The 21,089-nt window shown below is 41.5% G+C and overlaps 1 protein-coding gene across 2 annotated transcripts in view; it reads left to right on the plus strand.

Annotated features, from left to right (window-relative positions):
* LOC142094744 (vasoactive intestinal polypeptide receptor 1-like) overlaps nucleotides 1-21,089 on the plus strand; it is a 119,654-nt gene that overhangs the window by 50,633 nt on the left and 47,932 nt on the right. For both annotated transcript variants that reach the window (XM_075177184.1, XM_075177185.1), the window contains exons 5-8: nucleotides 7,601-7,698; nucleotides 16,181-16,313; nucleotides 16,421-16,574; nucleotides 18,139-18,199. In XM_075177184.1, the coding sequence (XP_075033285.1) occupies nucleotides 7,601-7,698; nucleotides 16,181-16,313; nucleotides 16,421-16,574; nucleotides 18,139-18,199 (446 nt within the window). The remainder of the gene's footprint in view (nucleotides 1-7,600; nucleotides 7,699-16,180; nucleotides 16,314-16,420; nucleotides 16,575-18,138; nucleotides 18,200-21,089) is intronic.

The following is a 21,089-nucleotide window of genomic DNA, read 5'->3' on the forward strand; positions in this document are numbered from 1 at the left end:
CCTCTCTGCCTCTGACCTCACCACCTTTTTCACTTCCAAAATCGAGGCCATCAGACTCAACATCCCGCTCTTCCCCCCCTTTTCCCGCCTCCTCCCCCCAACATCCAACCCTGGTGCTCCTTCTGCCCCACCTTGGGTGAAGAAGTTCGCTCACTTAATCTATCCTCTCCACCCTCCACTTGTCCTCTCGACCCTATCCCCTCTCGCCTCCTTCGCTCTCTCTCTTCCACTGCTTGCTCTTACCTCGCTCACCTCTTTAACCTTTCACTCTCCTCTGGAGTAGTCCCCTCCTCATTCAAACATGCTCTTATCTCTCCCATCCTCAAAAAACCTAATCTTGACCCCTCCTCCCCTGCTAACTATCGCCCTATCTCACTTCTCCCCTATGCCTCCAAATTACTTGAGAGGATTGTCTACAGCCACCTCACCAAACACCTCTCGGACTACTCCCTCCTCGACCCTCTCCAATCAGACTTCCGCCCCCTCCACTCCACTCCACTGAAACTGCCCTGGCGAAAGTTACCAACGACCTCTTATTAGCCAAATCCAAGGGTCACTTCTCCCTACTCATCCTCCTCGACCTCTCTGCAGCCTTCGACACCGTTGACCACCCCCTCCTGCTACAAACTCTTCTCTCTCTCTGCCTATCTGGGTCTGTCCTCGCCTGGTTCACCTCATACCTTGCGAACCGCTCCTTCTCTGTATCCACGTCTGGCTCTTCCTCCACCCCCTCCCCTCTCCCTGTTGGAGTCCCTCAGGGCTCTGTTCTCGGCCCTCTTCTATTTTCACTCTATACCTCCTCCCTTGATGCTCTCATCTCCTCCTTCAGTCTTCAGTATCACCTTTACGCTGATGACATCCAACTCTACATCTCCTCGCCCGATCTCTCCACCTCCCTTCTCTCTCGTGTATCCAACTGCCTCTCGGCCATCTCCTCCTGGATGTCCTCGCGCTTTCTCAAAATTAACATCTCTAAAACTGAAATAATTGTCTTTCCTCCCCCCAGGCTCCCCTTCCACTATGACCTCTCTATCACTGTCAACAACACCTCCATTTCCTCTGTCACCCAACTTCGCTGCCTGGGCGTTACCTTCGACTCCTCTCTCTCCTTTACCCCCCACATTCAATCCCTTGCCCAAGCCTGTCGCTTTCAACTTCGCAACATTGCCCGCATCCGACCTTTCCTCTCTCAGGATGCAACCAAAACCATCATTCACGCTCTCATTATCTCACGTCTCGACTACTGCAACCTCCTTCTCACCGGCCTCCCCCTCTCCCACCTCGCCCCCCTCCGCTCTATTCTGAACGTGGCTGCCAGGCTCATCTTCCTCTCTCGCCGCTCCTCCTCTGCTTCCCCTCTCTGCCTTGCCCTACACTGGCTCCCCATCCCCTATAGAATCATCTTCAAACTCCTGACCACCACATACAAGGCACTCTCCCAGTCTACTGCCCCCTACATCTCCAACCTCCTCTCCATTCACACTCCTGCCCGCTCCCTGCGCTCGGCCAATGACCGTCGTCTCTCCTCCACTCTAATCACCTCTTCCCACTCCAGAATCCAAGACTTCTCCCGAGCAGCCCCCCTTCACTGGAATGACCTCCTTCGCTCTGTCCGTCTCTCTCCCACTCTAAGCTCCTTCAAACAGGCACTAAAAACCCACCTGTTCCTCAAAGCCTACCATCCTTCCTCCTAAGCCGCTCTCCCCTCCCTCCTCCCGTCCCCTCTTGTCTCCTTTACATCGACTGGCCCCCTTTGTACCTGAGTTTTGTTCACCCTCCCTTAGGATGTAAGCTCATTTGAGCAGGGCCCTCTTCCCTCCTGCGTCCTTACCTACTCTTCTGCTCCGTCTTTTCTGCATTAGCCTGCTTGGAGCTTCCGAAGTTTTGGTATTTTTGTCTACTGCTCAGTAATATTTTACCCTGTACTGTCTATTGTTTGTGCATTGTACGGCGCTGCGGGACTCTTGTGGCGCCTAACAAATAAAGGATAATAATAATAATATTAGTGAATAAAGAAAAATGTCTTTGGGGAAAGTGGGCATTAACTATGGCGCACTAAATTACAGGACCCTTCACCAGCTCTACAGTGCGTGTTTTGCATACATGAATTTGTTGAAATTTATAGGTGCACAATTGCTAAATAAAGATAGGCTTTCCAACATCCCTGTGTGTCGAAGAAGAAAATAAGGACATTGCACAGGGCTACATTTAGGCTAAGCTGTAAGAGACTTACCTGGTCCTCGCTCCTGTTCCCCATCTCAGCTGCCGCTCTGTTCTTCCGAGCAGGTGGCATGGCTTGCGGTCATGTGACACAGGGGCAGGAAATTTGAATTCTCTTATATGTAGAACGGTCTGACACACTGCCTGTGTCAGAGCAATGACTTACCACTTGGTGTCTGGCTCCCAGTGTGTATCCTTAGGCTGCTTTCTGGTGTCTCCTGTGTATGACCTATTGGCTTGCTAGACCTCTGCTCCTGGACTTCTACCTTGCTGCCTGTGCTCCCATGTATCTGACCCAGCTATTCATATTGACTACTCTGCTGCCTGTGCTCCTGTGTATCCGACATGGATATCCATACTGACCACTTCTCTGTCTGAGCTGAAGTGTATTCAACCTGGAAACTCTTCTGTGTGCAGTGTTGCTTCAGTGTATCTGACCCGGTGTTCCACTGATTACAGCCTACGACTCTTCGGTATGTGCTGTACCATTTCAGCTTCTAACTCCTGCTTTGCCGTGTGTGTTGTACTACACTACTGCTACAGAGTCTGCTCTCCTTGGTTCAGCCTGTTCTTTTACCTACCATCTATCACCTATCACGTCAGTGGGCTGACCTAAGTGCTGCGTTATTGGTGAAGACCGGGGGGTTCTTAGGGAAGGCCAGCGCTAACACTGACTGATAGAAATATCTGTGAGACATAACATAAGCATACTGAACTGCTTTCAAATGTAGGTTTGAACCAAAAGGCTTTTAGTGGGTATATCTGATAGTCCTGAGAAGTATATGTGTTAGAGGGAAAGATTGCACTACCCATGTTCCCTCTATAATATATGCTTCCCCACCATTCTCACCCTGTCACATCTGACCCATGACTCCTGTCCCAGAAGTCAAAGTCCTGACTGTGCAGGACAATTTCAAATAAATTGGGACTGTCCCAACAGAATCAGAGCAGGTGGCCCACTGAGCTGCTTTGTCCTACCAGACAGCATTCAAACTAGAGATGCTCACTGACCCTCGTGTTTTGGTTTTGGTTTTGGTTTTGGATCTGGATTACCGTTGTGTTTTGGTTTTGGTTTTGGATCTGGATTACCGTTGTGTTTTGGTTTTGGTTTTGTTTGGTTTTGTTTTGCAATTTTGTTTAAAAATCACCTAATTTAGTGCTCCACCTGTTTCTTGGATAAGTAACTTAATTCTAAAGCTAATAAATTAGGAAGAAAACAGTTTCATCCCTGGTAGGCCAGCCTTAATTCTGCACACAAACCTGATTGTCTTCCTCTTCATCTTAGTCTATTAGCAATGCAGCCATCGTCTTTGGGAGTACATTACACCCTACACTTATAGTTACACCCTATACTTATAGTTAAATATATAAAGAAATGGACAAAGGCAGTTTGATTTCTGTCTCTATAGCCCCCCCCCCCTCCACTTGTAATTGAATAGAAAAAAAGCAGCCTGCATAGACTGAACAATATAAAAAATAAATGGACCAAGGTAGTTTGGTGGCTGTCTGCATCAGACTCCCTCTCCACTAGGAGTAAACTAGAAAACTATTCAGTCGTTATAGACTCTAGAATATAAATATAAATTGAGAAAGGCAATTTGGCATCTGTCTGCATCATAATCATCATCATTATCATCATTAGTGCCCTAGTCGCCTACACAAATCTCCCCTTCATCCTCTTCTAATTCCAAAGTGGCATCCTCAATTGGTGTATCGCCGGCTACACTCGGGCTGTTAAGGCACACATCAGCAGAACTGCTGAAAGGACCCTTCTTTATGGGTACACTGTCACTAACAGAATGCTCACGATTAGACATCCCACTGGTGGATGGACTCTCCACAGGGATTGGTGTCATTTCTGATTCAGAGCATACATTATCCTCTACTGCCTCACTGTTTTCTTGCAGCTCGGCTTTGACGCGTAACAGTAGTTTTGCACCTTTTTTTGGACTCCAAATGAGTCGGTCTTGCTTGGTCACGAGTGACCATACAAGAAGAAGGCTGGGTAACATTTTTGGATCTACCACTAATAGAGGAAGGCAAAGGACTCATTCTCTCTTTGCCACTGCGTGTGTAGAATGGCATGTTGGCAATTTATTTTCTTATCGACACTTAACTTTTCCTCAGTTACACTTCTTTTTCGCTTCAACACGGTAAATTTTTTTTGGGTGTGTATTTTTTTTCCCTGATTTAAAAAGACTGTTCTTTGACATCGCCTTTCCCAGATGTACTGGGAACACTATCATCAGGACTGGTGACAGAATCGGGTTGCTGATTCTGCTCATATGTGGACTGCTTTGAATCCATTTTAATGAGGCCAAAGCACTTATAGTGCCAAAATTGTATTAGATAGATACTGCTGACAAATATGACTTTTGACAGCCAGAAAAACACTGGGGAATATGGGACACCCCAAAAGCACTGGTAGTGCAAAATATATATTTTTTTTTATACTGCTGACAAATATGACTTTTGACAGCCAGAAAAATTACTGTAAAACACTGGGGAATATGGGACACCCCAAAAGCACTTGTAGTGCTAAATATTGTTTTAGATACTGCTGACAAATATGACTTTTGACAGTCAGAAAAATTACTGCAAAAGAATGAGGAATAAGGGACACTCCAAAAGCACTTGGAAAAAAACCCTCCTCTATCCTCCTCTTACTGCTGTAACAATTGGTATTAATATAAGATTTGTCTAGAATAGAAACAATAATGTGTCCAATTATTGCTCTGTTCCTGCGGTGATATAGCCTCTGACCTAACCCTGCTCTCTCCCTCTGTCAAATGGCGATGGATTGCTGTGGAGGCTGGTATTTATTTTTCAAATCTTGCGAGAACCGAGCTCAGAAATACGAATACGTCACAATGACGTTTTGCCTCGATTTCAATTCCGAATGGGCGGGAGAGTACCGAGCCTGCCCATCTCTAATTCAAACAGAAGTAAACCTGGTTATTGTATGTTTATTAACTGTCTCTACATTGCATTATATAACTGGGAAAAACGTATTCTTTATTTTAGGTGGCTCCAAAGAAGTTGACTATTGGAAATAGTCAAATAAATAATATCTTTATACCCTGTGCGTTTTCAGATTTACAGTTATAGGGATCATGCACAGTTGGATATGTTGCATATTGGATAAAATGCGTGCACATCCATTCATATGCAAATTTGTTACTTGCTATTCCTGACATAAACCTCTTGCATGTGCTAGTGTTGTAGACCTGGACTGAGCATATGCACGTAAATGTGCTTCTTCATGCGTACGTCATTTCCTGCTTACATTCAGGGTCCAAATGCATCCAACTGCACATAAACTGCATAATCTCTGAGTTATAATGTCATTAAGTGCTCATTTGAGACTTCAAGGCTTATGTATTGCAAGGAATAATGTACTTCCTATAAGGATTTATTATGGATATTAGAAGCATCTTGGATTTCTTGACCTACATTAAAGCAAGTGTCCTGTGTCCTTCTGAATTTATATGGCCTCAGAAATCCTCTAATATCTTTAGAATTTAGAGTAGGGAATGCATTGTCCCATATATATCTATTTATAGCTCAGTGAAATGAATAAATAGTTAATATATGCTGGCACTGAAGTAAAAGGTAGCACCATGCATTGAGAGGTTGTGAAAACACTTAGAAAATATGATATGTGACAGGTGTTTTTTTGGAGGGCAAATGTCTCACATTAAGACATATACACACCAAAAATACATTTAAACGTGTGATGCAGACACCACAATCATCCTGATATCGTCTTCAGCCTTCAGCGCTATACAAAAGACTCATTTGCTATTCCCCATAGAGAAACACAATTAAAGAAAAACAAAGATAGCATTAAAGTACTATTCTTAATTAAATGTAAATGTGGCAGGCCCTTGTGAATATATGTTATGCACAAACAATGGATAAAAATTACTTAAATTACATTCTATAGTCATAGATGCACAGTATTAATGTATGTGGTTGAAATGGCTTCATTTAGCCACCTAAATACCTAGACTATATACAAATATGATTGTACTAAATTGTAGCATTGTCACCCACACCTTAAAACAAGAGCTAAAATGGAACCATGTATACAGTAATATGACATCAAGGGAAAAGGCCAAGGGGAAATAGCTGAGAGAAAGGCAAATCTTGATATGTAACATTACCTGAAATGAATGTAATATTCTTCTCACTTCGCAGCTTGAACAGATTCCTATATACTGTCATGGTTACTTTCTAGGAGAAGAAAGTCAAACATCAAAGCAATGTGCAATCAGGGTTTCTCAACCTTTTTAACATGTACAAAGGCCTCCTTAATGTGTGGTCATATATTTATAGTAGCCTGTGTAAATTTATATTGAGCAAATTATTATGTATTTAAATGCTTTAAAAATGCCCATCTTGTTACTTTTGCATATGTATTATTATTATCTAATACATTTAACAGCATGTTGTGTTATATTTATCAGATTGAAGTAGACCTTAAATATATCTGAGGCAACCCTTGGGGTACACATACCTGAGATCCTAGAATGTAAAACACAATGGAGGTTATTTACTAATAAATTACAAATATACAGTGAGGCAAGGTACACACTGGAGTTTTTTCGTCCAATCGCGGGTAAATCAGCTGATATACGACCTGTTCGGTCGGAAGTCGGGTTAGTGTGTATAATTACAGGATGGTCGAAAGTCATCCCAAAGTGTTAATTGCTGGCTCATTTGGTTGGTCATATTGTTTAGTATTTTCCTCCAAAACACCTAACGATCATGTAGTGTGTATGTACTCATGATTATGATCTCCATAGAGTTTACAGAGTCATGGTCTTTTCAGCCGATGCCAGCAATGAACATGTTCTGGTGACTAAATGTAGAAAGTGCTGTAGATGGATTAGTTTGTTTGTTCTGAGATGGAAAATTTTGTTTCAGAGTCAAAGAAGCTAACAAAATTCGTAAGGACATGTGGATAGATATAACAAGGCGGTTAATCAATGTGACAGGAATGAATGAATGAGTGACTATTGTGTTATTATTCTTTAAAGGACTAGAGGACCAGACGAAGAACACAGACTTGAAGATTAATCGTGTCAGTGTGTATGCATGAATCACCAAGCAATCGGACCTTCAGTCGTAGTAAACTAGTTGTAGATAACGTGTGGGTCAGAAAATTCTTCAGTGTATACCTAGCCTAACCCATAATAACCAATGAGCAGTTAGTGATTGATCCAATGCAAATTAGACAACAAAAGCAAATAGTTATTTGTTTGCTATGGGTTATGAGACAGAGATAGGAAGTGTATTTGAATGAGCTCTAACTGTGATCTGCCAACTATGTCAGTTGTTGAAAGGACAATTTTTGACCTGTCTTTTCATATTTCAGAGGGGACATTTCTACACAGTGAAGATTTTGTACACATGCGGATATGCCACCTCCTTGTTAGCACTTGTCAGCGCCATAAGCATCTTCTCTCTCTTCAGGTGAGTATGACTTAAAACTGCATTTTCAACACCTTTTTAGCATAGATGCCAATTGGATAAAATGAATAATTGATTTGATTTATCCACCAAATAATTCTAAAAACAAATGATTGAAAATCCACAAAATGTAATACTGTATAAATGTAATAGGAATGTGGTAGTAAGACTTTCCAATAGAAAATAATGAATAGGTTGGTGCATTTAATGCATGCTGGAATAGTACACTTGGCAGTGGTTGCCACACTGCTCACAGTTGTGTAAAAAATATATATATATATATAGCTAAATAAATACAATTAGCATTACTATATTATTTGCGGGTGAGATGTCATCAATTAACTTATTGTTTTGCTTTTTTAATTTTTCAATATTTTCTCATTTTCTTTCCTCCTCATAAGGAATTGGTCTTTAATATTAAATCAGAATCAGTATTGATGATACTGCAATAAGCCACAAGCATGGGGGAGCTTTCTGGGTTTTTTTCCTGCACACCTGAGACTTCTATTCTGAGGCTGTGAGTGTCTTGTGTGTGAGGAAGGGGTTCTATACCCCCAGATCATCATCAGCAGCAGCTATTTATATAGCGCCACTAATTCCTCAGCGCTGTACAGAGAACTCACTCACATCACTCCCTACCCCATTGGAGCTTGCAGTCAAATTTCCCTAACACACACATACACACAGAGAGACTAGAGTCAATTTGAGAGCAGTCAATTAACCTATTAGTATATTTTTGGACTGTGGGAGGAAACCAGAGCACCCGAAGGAAACCCACACAAACACGGGGAGAACATACAAACTCCACACAGATAAGGCCATGGTCGGCAATCAAACTCATAACTCATAACCCAGATATAATCATGTTCACACAAAAAACTGTTTAATTGAGAACTACATTTTGTACTTATTCCCCCACTCCATGTCTATTTAAGTTGTATTCTTTAAATATATACTCAAGGGTCCCTTCCTACTACCAACATAATTAATAATGATTGGAAGCATCTGCTGCTGATTATATCCACTGCTCTATCTGTGTATACTTACACACTTAGGAATGGATAGAGGAACATCCTGTGCTCTGCACAGCTCTAGGTCCCAGACTATATCTCCGTCATTTCTTACTATAAGCAGTGGCGCACGCAGGGGGGGTTTCTGAGTCTCTAGAAACCCCCCCCCTGCGCTAACTAAGTGGCCACTGTCCTATACAGCAGCCACGGCGCTGTCAAAGAAGCGTCTGCGGCGGTGCTGTATCGTATACAGCACCGCCGCAGACGCTTCTTAGACAGCGCCGCGGCTGCTGTATAGGACAGCGCTGGCGAAACAGAGCGCGGGCGCATGCGCAGCAGCTTTCTCTCGTTTTTTTGGGGTTTTTTGGGTCGGCGGGGAGAAACCCCCCCCCCGACAATCCTCGTTGCGCCCCTGATAAGCCTCCATCGAGTAACATAAAGTAAAAGACAGATTAGATGAAAATTGAATTTCTATTGATTATTAGCCATTCACGTGAGGCTCGAATCAAACAGGATACTTTGTTATCTCCCAGTAGGCTTCTGAAACTGATGTAAACCAGCAAATACTTTGCATTGCATTATGATGGAAAAATGGTTAGATCCGTAACGCTGATAAGAATAGACCCGTTTCTTGACAAGCTTTTTAATCAGAATAGAAATATAAAACCTGATAGGAAAATAAGTATTCATAACTCTGATTTCCTAATCTCGAGAGCCCTTCCTTCATGAGAATATTGTTATTTTAATGTCACAGTTTCGCATTGGTATATAGAATTAGATATCTGATTGACTCTCACTCATGGTTTCTGTCTTTCCATTAGATTGGTGTAATATCTGAGGAATCACAGGTGTATTATATAATGAGTCCTGGGATAGAGCTCTGTGACCCAATGAGCTATAGGAACACAATATTCCTCTTTTGGAACTGCTTAATGAACCCTGACAGCTCTTAAAATGCAAATAGCTGTAATACGAATAGAAGTCCTAATTCCTTTCCTGGCAGACGGACATCTGCACAAAGTGATAATAAAGTGGTTAAACCTCGCTGGGGGGAACAAAAATTCAGTCATGTGTTATTCATTAGTGAATATTTCTTTCCTGTCTAATACATGTCTGGCTGACAACCACATAATTAGAGGAGAAAATATACAGTCTACAGACAGCACTAGCAATAGCCTTTAGTCTGGGATCCAGGACTTGGGTTTAATCCTCCCTAGGGTTCTATCTTTAAATTGAATCAATACAAACATTATAGAGATTATTTAAATGTAATACTGTGAACTGAATTTACAGTATGGGCCCCTGGTGTCTTGGTGATTAACAGATAGTTGTCTGTTGATATAAAGAATCACTTTAAATATTGATTTCCCTTTTTGACAGTTAAAATGTTATCACAAAAACATTATAACTGATTTATTCCTGGAGAAATCAATTTATGTACCTTCCTGTTCTATCTGTCTGTCTATGAGCTCTGTCCATATGAACGTGCAGAATTCTAGGATCTTGGTTGCTTCTGTTCCTTGAAATATTTAAATGCTATAACCATCCTAGTTCCTCTCTGTGTTGTTTTCTTGTTTCACTCATTGGTCTTTCTTGCAGTGATATGCAATACGAAGGATCATTTGCAAAAATGCAAAAGCAAAAAATATTTCTTGAGCAAAGGCACCTATTTGTTTCATGTGTACCTAGGTACACACCCACATTCCTGTGTTTGGAACAGCTCTTGGAAAATCAATCTGCATCTAGCTATGCTTGATTGCAAGTCCAACTGGTAATATCTGTATAGTGGAAAGAAAGAAAATGTAACTTCAAAGCTCATCTGTGAGGATTTGAGATTTTCTATCTACGGGGGAGCACACAGCAAAATGTATGGATGTGATATGAAGAGAGGTTGTCACACGAGATTACACTAAAGTATTTGACACTGTAGGCAAAAAGCTGAGGGTACAGCTGAGTATACGAAGTGTGGGGTATGGTAACATGCAGTGGAATACAGAGAGTGTGTAGGCACTGCCTGGGCAGCACATAATGAGTACTAAGGTGCACAAAGGTGTTGGCACTGGTTGGACACACATAGTGTGAAATAAGGTACATGGAGGGTTTGGCACTGGTTGAAGAGCGTATAGCGTGTAATGAGGTACACGCAGGTGTTGGCACTGGGTGAACAGTGAATAGCATGTAATGAGGTACGCAGATGTGTTGGCACTGATTGCACAGTGTATCTCGTACAGTAAGATATACAGAGGTGTTGGCAGTTGGCACAGTATTGCTGTAGAACAAAGACAGGCAGCAAGTGTAGTGAAGTACACACACACAGATGACAATAACTAGCAGGCGGAATTGGCACAAGCAAATACATTGGTGAGGAGTCTAAGACTCTCACCGAACTTTACTTGAGATACCCTCAAGAGGATATGGACTTCGCTCAGTGAGGAACCTGGTTGTAGCCCATTGCAGTTGGTCCCCTCCATGAAAGCAGCAGACTACTTAGCTGGTATAAGGACTCTGCCGAAAACACATCAGATGGAAATGCGGGTATGGGTGTGTTGCTGTTGGGTAGACGGGACACAGGAATCAAAGAAACACGAATGGCTGCTAAACTTCCTAGTATAGTCCTGGAGAGGAAGTATTGATGTTGGACACAATTGATACTCAGGCACAGAGGAGTGCACTGTGCAGGTTCTCATAGTGTCATAGTGAATGGTTCATTGTGATTTCCTGCATGTGTCATCAGTACTCAAGGTTAGTTGTAAAACCCATTAAAGTTATTATGTCATCTCTAGCCTGAGGCTGAGCCCAGATGGGTTCTGTTAAGGATTCTAATTGGCTTTTCTCCCATTTTGTGGGGAGGAATGTGTCATGAAAAACAAGCACTGCCCCCTAAATGCTACTTCTTATCACTTCTTCCCATTTTACCCATTGCTGGGAGTTTGTGAGCATTAACCAACTTGCTTTAACTGTTTATTCCCAATGACCTCCTTTTTGTGGCACAACTCAATGAATCAGTGTAACCAAAGTCCCAACACTAAAATGAGAGTGAGGGGTGAGTACTGGAAGTTGACTTACATGATAATGGGATGAGACTCCTGCAGTAGGGCTATTTAATGCAGCCTAGTGTGCTAGAAACTACAATTTCTAGTATGCCCAGGCAGCAAGCAGCTAAGAAATTACAGAGCTCGCTGAATTGGGCTTTATGGCACTAGATTAGAAGAAATAGGAGGAGAAACATGGAAGACTGTCAGACAGGGAGTTAGGAGTGGTCATAGTCCATTCAGCAGCCAAGAGGAGCCATACTTGCACAGATGCAAGGGTCTGGATGGCTGGGAACCTGCCATTAGTGAGAAAAACCCAGCAAGTTTGACGACTGCAAGTTTGAGAGTCCTGAATGTGGTCAGATGAGAAGAGACCCTGCCCAGCACTTGAAGTGCTGAGGAAAACAGAACATACAGGCAATGTGAACACTGTGACAAGTGAGGCTTCATGGGACGAACGCACTTAAAGGGCGACAGGGTTTGTAATAAGCTGAACACTAACCTGAAGTGGTTAACATTGGGTTGGGCCCGACCAATGGGAGCTCTCGGGGGAGGGACCTTGATTGATATAGTAGGCTGCACTTCCTGTACTGCCTCATTCCTACAGCATGAGATCCCACCCACCCACTCCTCGATGTGTACATTTCTGGGTTAATGTTGCGGTAGGAAGGCACTGCGTTCAGCGGCTGATTTGTAGGCGCACAGGTAGTTGGTCGTAGGTCACTGTTCCCTAGGAGGCACTAGTAACTCCCTTTTTGGTCCTTCGGTGAGGAGGGTCCCTGTACGGCTCGGTGAGGGAGGGCAGCGTGAGTTTTAAAGGGGCAGTCACTCTGACGCCAACTCAGCGCAAGTGATGATGGGATTTGTTCCCCTGTGGATGTGGACGTACGGCGGTTTGCGCCAGTCCACTTGTGATATAGTGTTACCAGCTTGAGAGCTGTTTCGCAGTGCCCTTTCTCCGCCACCATAGGTTTAGTTAAATTCAAATTTATAATAAAAGTTCTGGCATTTTTAATAACTTATCCAAGTCTCCGTGTGTTTATTTGCATGCAAATGTTTAGTTTCTTTCAAGGTGTGATGTGAGGTTTATGGGGACATACACAGTGAGCCCTTTATGTGCATGAGAGTCTAAGATCCAGGCATAATAGTACAGAGAGTACAGAGAGTACCCCATTATGAGAGACTGTATGAGAGACTGTAAGAGATGAAACAGTCTTGAGACCCTATAGACAGAGTCACCAATCTTGCAAAACAAACTACCAAAATTGACAGACAATGGGAGTCTGCCGTAGCCAGAAATTAACTTGCCAAAGCTGCTGTAAAAAGTTGCCAGAGAAGCAGGGGAATAAAGCATCCTTGCACTACATTCTCATTGTCTATTGATATTGCATTAATAATAATTATAACTGTCATTCATCTTTTATTGTATTGTTCATGGATTTGTTAATTGTATTCAAATATTGAAATATTTATACGCCTTATATTATTTCATTATTCTGTAATTGATTACTACTACTTAATTTTCATCTGCCTGTCAATCTACATCATGGGTTTATATGACTAGAGGGTCCCCACACATGCAGGTTTTCAGCAATGTCTCTTTAAGGTGTCGGGACACAGGTGTGGTAACACATACTTACCAACTTTTTTAAGTTTGTGTCCGGGAGACTCTCTGTAGCAGGTGGGCGTGCGGGGGGCGAGGCGCCAAAATCGCGTCATTTTGGCCCCGTCCCCGCGATGTAATGACGCAAATCGCGGCATTTGACAGCAGGGGGCGGGGCTAAACGCCGTGATTCGCCGGGAATTGCGGCGTTTGGGATCTAATTCTGCCCACTTCACTAGGAAGTGCCGCAGAATTCGGGAGATTGCCACACTCGCCCGGGAGTCCGGGAGACTTTCGCAAAATGCGGGAGTCTCCCGGACATTCCGGGAGAGTTGGCAAGTATGTGGTAACAGGGTGCAGTGGACACAGATGTCTCAATGATTTGGGTGCCCGACCATCTCTATAATTGTAAACTCTTTTATTAAATTACTTCCTCATTCTAGCACAATACTTGGTATCAAATAAATTAATTTAAAATATTTACAGCTATGTTCTCAGTTCTTAACCAGTTAGCAAGAATATGGTTGCATCACATATTTTTCTCCATTAACTTCTCCTGCAGAAACTCTTAACATATCTAGGTTTTAGTAAGACAGTTCACCTATCTTGAGTTTTAAAGCACAGTTCATATCTCCTCAATCCTTATGAACATAGACAGTTCATTAAATGCTGTGTATCAAATCAATATCAAAGTCACCGTACATATCATGTAACATACCAGGCTATCTCAACATAGTGGTTCCAGACATCCACTTGCAGGTCACATGTCAGGCTTTCCCCACTCTCCATCTGCAGGCACACTTAGGCTGTCTACTCTCCTCCTTCCAACATAAGCATGCTCCACACTTGACACTCAGTGCAGCTTTACTGTTTGCACTTGTAACACATCTCCCTCATCTAGTGCAGAGTCACTTATGCAGCTTTATACTCCTCCTCAGCGATGATATTACACTCACATGCTTGACTCAGCTTAGGTTATGATACTATTCTCTACTGTACTCTCAGTCATACTCACCCTTCCTCTGCGGGGGTAAATTCCCTTGATCTGGCACCCCTTATGTGCAGATCTCAGCCCCTCCTGGGTCATACTCTCTCTGGTACCTTCTCTTAGTCACATCAGATGCATCTGCACTGCTTCAATGCAGCATGGCTACCCTCACCATAGGGTCACTCCGATATGTCCTCATTCAGGACAGGCTTTTTATTATGGGAACTCCTTCCCCTTCTTGTGGCTCTCTGAACCTCGGGACTCCTTCACCTGTTTATATGCAGCCATGCTCTGAGGTAATTTTCCCCAAAATCATTCCCATTTCATTTATATTCACTTAATTATGATGTTCTTTGGCCCCTCATGTCAGCAGACCATGGACCTGTTCCCGAATTTGCCAGAAGATTTTGGGACCTCCTCCCCTCTGTCCCGGATCCCTGTCTGTCACACTCTCCCTGTCACGGGAAGAGAGGTATTCACCAGGGATCCCCGCAAGGGGATATGGTCTTGGCTGCTCTCTAACTGCAGGTTGCGGTCCTCTAGGAGGCAGAGAGCAGGGTACAAAAACCCAGACACAGATTTGATTCGAGGCTGAGCTGGAGCACCGGAAAGTAAGTGCATAGATAGATCTGCGGAAGGAAATGGAATGGCAGCAGTGCACTGGATAGTGAAGATCCTAGTAGGTAAAATAACACAGGATCTATGCTGATGCACAGTGCTCCGAGGAGCAGGTCACAATCAGGGTTGAGAGGTAGATGACTGAAATTAGAGAAAGATGCGATGAGCTGCAGAGCACAGGAGCACTGAGATCCCGGTGGACAGTATAGTCTAAAAACAGGATCGATGATGATACACAATGCTCTGTACATTAGCCGCAGATCTTGATCATGGAGCAGGAAACACGAGTACAACCAAGAAGTGACAGCTGCAGGTAACTGCAGCGCTGAGATCCTGATGGGCAGTATGGCCTGGAAGCAGGATCGATGATGTTGCGCAATGTTCTGCAGGTTTTCCACAGGTTTTGATCATGGAACAAGTAACATGAATACAATGGAGAGGTGGAAGCTGCAGGTAACTGAAGCTCTGAGGTCCTGCGGGGCTGTATAGCCTGGAAGCAGGATCAATGATGATGCGTGATGGGCTGCAGGTTTTCCACAGGTCTTGTTCGTGGAACAGGTAACTCGAGTACAAACGATACCAATAGAAGATGACTGGAGTAGGAGAGAACAGCGTCCTCACAGGGGGTGAGACCTGAAGATCTGACAATGGAAGGTAGAAGGAAGTGCTTTAAATAGTGAACTGACCTACTGTCAGCCAATGAGAATCTAGGGGAAGCTTGAAAATGCCGGGCTTGCACATGCGCAGCAACTGCCGGCCAATATCCTCCAAAAGGAACGCCAAGCACACCAAATGATAGCGGTAGTCAAGGGAAACCATAATAACATTAATCCTAGACAGAATAGCAGGTAAGATGTGTGATTCTCCTCAAACACTTCTCTTTAGCTGATACCTGCCTTATGTTTCAAAGCAACTGTTCCTTGTGTGTCTCCTCTGGGTCCTAGTGCAGGGGCCACACACTCAGTCACTGGGCGGTATGAATTATAACACCAAAAGGGGCGTTACACCGATAACTACCAGCAATATGTCATTCATTTACATCTGGTGGTCGTTTCAAGATCGATCACTTTTGCCTTTCTATTTTTTTCAAAAATTTTTAAATATATAAAATCAGTTCACATTTCAATAAAATAACCTAAAATGCAGTGACAGGCAGCATCCTTTCAACTCAAGCTAAATAAAATAAAATAAAACCATATTGTCATATTTTGATGGATTTTTATTTTGTGCACAGGAATCTTCACTGTCCCAGAAATTTCATACATTTGAACTTATTTGTGTCTTTCATCATACGCGGAGCTGCCGTGTTCATTAAAGATGCCATATTTTTTGCTGATGAGGATGTTGACCACTGCACCATGTCTACGGTAATAGACTGTAATATCTGTAACACTTGAGATATGGTTATTTCTACATAAAAAATATATTGGAATTGTTTATGCTGGCATGACCTACATGCTTATTTATTTTACAGACAAACTGTAAGGCAGCCATCGTTTTCTTCCAATACTCAGTCCTTGCTAATTTCTCCTGGTTACTCGTGGAGGGAATGTATCTGCACACATTGCTCACCCTCACATTTACCTCACAAAGAAGATATTTTTGGTGGTATATTGTCATTGGCTGGGGTAAGTGCTAATACACAAAGCAATTATTATTGTGATTAATATATATATTTTAAAAGCAACATTAACAATTTCTTGTGAAGTTTCTGTATTAAGCAAAAAGGAAAGAGCCTACTGGTTTCAGTGCTACATCCAATTGAGGAGGTGGGTGTAAGCATTAGGGGAGTGGCCTAGTATCCTAATTTTTTCTTTTAGTATATTGTTAGGGATGTGTAATTCATAGCAACAAATCAGCAATCATCTTTGATGAGTTTAAAGGAGTTTAAACTATAAAAGCAAATGTTTGATTGGTTGCAATGGGTTACTGAACGTTTAATTCCCAAAAGAATTTGAGCCATTGGCACAATAATTTAGCACCAACCTTTTTGAGTGTGCTTCCCTCGTTTTATTTTACAAATTATTGTGACACAAACTAACGAAAATTAATTTGAAAAAAATTGATGAAATGCATCGTTCTTTGTACTTCTAGGCGTTGGTATTCCGAACTTTAGTACGACCTCTTATAGTAAAACTTCTTTGCCTCGTAAATATTCTTGCATACTATCATAACTTCCTTTTATGCTTATATCTATGCCTAGAAAGATATTTGAGTCTTTCTTAATTTATCTGTAAGATCATGCACATCTCAGTGAACTTTTTTTGAATTTAGATGAGGTCTACAGAATAATATGCAGTAATATAAGTGACTAAAGAGCTCAGAAGTGGAATCACTATCTCTCTCTTCCTCTGAGAGAAACCATGACTGTACTATCCAATCATCTACCCCTGTATTGATGTCATGTGTGAATATTATAAGCTGGTCTGAATTCTAGTGCTGTATTTTCTCTTGTGCGTATGATTTATGTTTAATGTACAGCAATGTCACTTACCCGTTGGGTTGCTTTTAAAACATGAGGCAAATATCTTTTGTCTTTCCCTCTCTCCTCCTTCTTTTCCGCTTGATTGTTTCCTTTATCTGTGATAACCTGGGCTCATTTTTTGTCATGCTATTTATTTCTTTATTTTCACTGCTTGTATCTTTTATATATTCTGTCAGTCTTGTTCAAAATAAAACATAGATTCTTTTTGTGAGAGCTGGGAAAGTAGTTAACATTTTCACCCTTGAGTAGAGATTCTTTTGCTATATGGTTATTTGGTATTTTGATCAGCTGACAAATTTGTCAAATGTATTAAATTGTTAATAAGCTGAAGCCATTATTTCCCACCAGCAGTTTCATCAGCAAAATGAGAGATTAGGATGACCCTGGGTGAGGCAAATATATGGTTATTAGGTAGGGTCCTATAGCAATAAAGTACTCTCATGTTCAATCCACTTCTCTGTTGACTTGTTGCTTAATCATTTCATGTCATTTTAAGGCACAAAAGGCCAAAAGACATATTTTTAAATGGTCATATTACTTAATGCATATTTGAAAAACTTGCAAAATTTCCATGGATTTGGAAGTTTAGTTAGTATTTTTCTGTACCTGTTAGATATTTCTTTACAGTATACTTTAGAGTATAGTGAGAATGTGATCATAGTTCTTATGTTTGAAGGTTACCTTTATAGTTTGCTTGTCTTCTTCAGGTCTTCCAGCAATTACAATTGCAGTTTGGATAAAAACAAGAATCAGCTTTGATGATAATGGGTAAGAAATCTTTTTTGCTATAATACTATTCTACCCTTTGGACACAAAGGGCATCATTTAAGGTTAGGAGTAAATCCAGCTAGAAGGTGCACTTTTGCTCCTTGGTGGAACTATGTAGCTCTGAGGGGGAGGGGATTTTAAAATGTGCAAGACAAAATTAGAATTGGGAGAGGGATTCACATCTGTCCAGTATTTCTGTGCTACATACAAAAGCAGGGCTTACTTTTCCTACATGCAACAAAAATAAATTTGCACCCCTTGCATTACAAAATAGTTTGTCAGGTACAGATTTGTAACCTTTATTTGTTTTGTTCTTAACTCTAAATGAATCTCACAATGTCTGCTATTATTCTATATTATAGTATGTTGTATATATTTAGCTTTTTTTGTGAACACAATGGTTATTATGACATCTTACTATATTATACATATACAGTGGTTATTACTATTGTAGCTTTTCTGCACCAAGGGCAAGGGAATCTTCTGTACTGACCCTGACCAATGTACTAAATTTTGGGGCATGTGGATAGCTCAAAATGGCAAATTGGTTTGCAGAATATAATAATCCAGTAGAAGAAGAGCATTTATTTTAGTAAAACATAACAAATTGTGAAAAGAAAATTATAAGGCAGTGAGAAGAGATTATTTAAAATATGGGCAAAATATCTCAGTTAGTATAATTTTATTAATTGCTACATGTTCACTACTATCATTGTTGTACAAATGCTTGCTTTATTGTGTGTTGTAAATGGAAAATTTGTCTCCTCTTGGCCGCTTTGCATGTTCAACCATCTTTTTGTGGGAGCTGGGCTTTGGGACAGTAGTCATTACCATTGACCAGAGGTGGATTGGCCATAGACCGTTTCAGGACTTTTACCGGTAGGCTGATGGCATCCTGAGGCTGCCTGGAGGCAATGAGACAATGACTGTGTGAACATTGTGAGCTGCAGCAAACCCTGCTCAGCAGACCTGCAGGTCAAGCCTGCAACCTTTATTTATTGGATATGTGTCTGAGTAAGACTGGCTGCTTGATCCATTTCTCAGGGTTTGACCAGCTATACCTTGACAACCCCTGCTGAGTGAGACATGGGCAGAGAAATTAGAGTGATACAGGCTGAGAGGAAAAAGAGAGACAGGCCGAGAGAGACAGACTGAGAGCTTAGGCAAAGACAGCTGTGAGATAGTGACTGAGAAAGAGAAGGAGGCGGAGAGGCAGCTATGCGAAAGAGAAGCTGAGAGGTATAAGCAGTGGCAGGCTGGGCTGGGGGGCAGGGGGGCATCTGCCCCCCCTGGCTGGTCCCATGGTGGTCTACCTTGGGCCGGGTCACTGGGTCATGTCTTCCCAAATTGGCTAAAATTAGAATAGAGGGCTTAGATAGAGACAGGCTGAGAGAGACAGCTATGAGAGAAACAGACTGAGAGACAAAGGTCACTTCGATTTATTAACATTTATTTTATGCTCTCTATATTGTACGTCAGTTACCAGGATGCAATCTGTATTGTATGGTGATCACTGGGATGCTCACTGTATTGTATAGCAGTTACTCAAATGTTCTCTCCATATTGTATATCAGTCTCTGAGATGCTTTTTGCATTGTATAAGGGTAACTGGGTCGCACTCAGTATTCTTGTATTTCAGTCTCTCAAATACTTCCTGGATTGTATATAGGTCCCTAAAATGCCTGCTGTGACTCTGCCTATCATTGCGTGTTGCATTGGCCTTGTCTATCACTGATGTATCTAGCGATAATGGTTTGCTAACTATACCTAATTTTTTATTGGTCCCGCCTACAGTTGATTTGGTCCTGCTTACATGAGGCCACTTTTTCAATTTTCCCAAGGGCACTTTAATTTACTAATCCGCCCTTGCCATCGACCATGATTGAAGATTATTTTGTTATATTGTTATTTAACCTGAAGCTGGCATATTGGTCAAATATGTTAATAAAGCTATGGCCATTATTTATTGCCTTCAGTTTTCTTGTTTTTATTAACTCTCCTCCTGCATGATCAAAGAAGTAGTTGGGGTGGAGGAATTGTGGTTTGGAACCCATGTGCCAAAATCCTCCGTCACCTATAAGATAGCGGAGATGATCTCTGCTTCACTTTTTAGTAAAACTGCATTATGTGTAATAACTAAATATTATATATGATTCTATTCTGGGGCATATTTTAACATAGAGCTCTAAATATTTAGGAAAAGGAAGTAATGAAAATATTATGGAGCAGAGTGGTGCTATATGTAATATTTAGTCATCACATATAGCGCAGTTCTTTATTCTATATTCTCACCCCCAACTCCTTGTCCAAGTATGCCCCCAAATATATAGCTAGACAAAGCAACCTAGAGGGGAGCACGATTACTTGCTATGTTTTTAGTGCAGACTGGCAACTTTAATAAATTATAGGAAATAGCCTTAGGTCCACCAACAGCATGTCAAGATTGAAGCTTTGCTCTTCATTCAAAAAGGTTTTAAAGAGGTGCTGAAAGGTAATACATTCTCCTGAGTCTCAGGGACTCATGCCCAGAAAGCCCTAGTTTCGGAAGTAGTGTTTTGTGCGCTTGCGCAGAAGTAAAAACGCATACTATAGACCAAAAACAGAAATGACTCCCTCACTGTGCAAAAGTGTCACCCTTCTATCACTTTAGTACCCCTTTCAATAAAATACAGTTTTTATTTTTCTCCTAAAATAGTTTTTTTTAGCATAATTTATGAATCATTTATCATTTTTAATTATTTCAAGTTTTAAAAATGTAATATATGATGAAAAATCCAGTCACAGATTTCTAAAGCCATATAAAAACATTTATAAACACCTGATAGCATGTGTTTATTTATTTATTATTGATTGATTATTGATTATTTATAAAATGTCACCATATAACAGA

The sequence above is a fragment of the Mixophyes fleayi genome, chromosome 6, assembly GCF_038048845.1.
Source record: "Mixophyes fleayi isolate aMixFle1 chromosome 6, aMixFle1.hap1, whole genome shotgun sequence".
In the NCBI taxonomy this organism is placed as follows: domain Eukaryota; kingdom Metazoa; phylum Chordata; class Amphibia; order Anura; family Limnodynastidae; genus Mixophyes; species Mixophyes fleayi.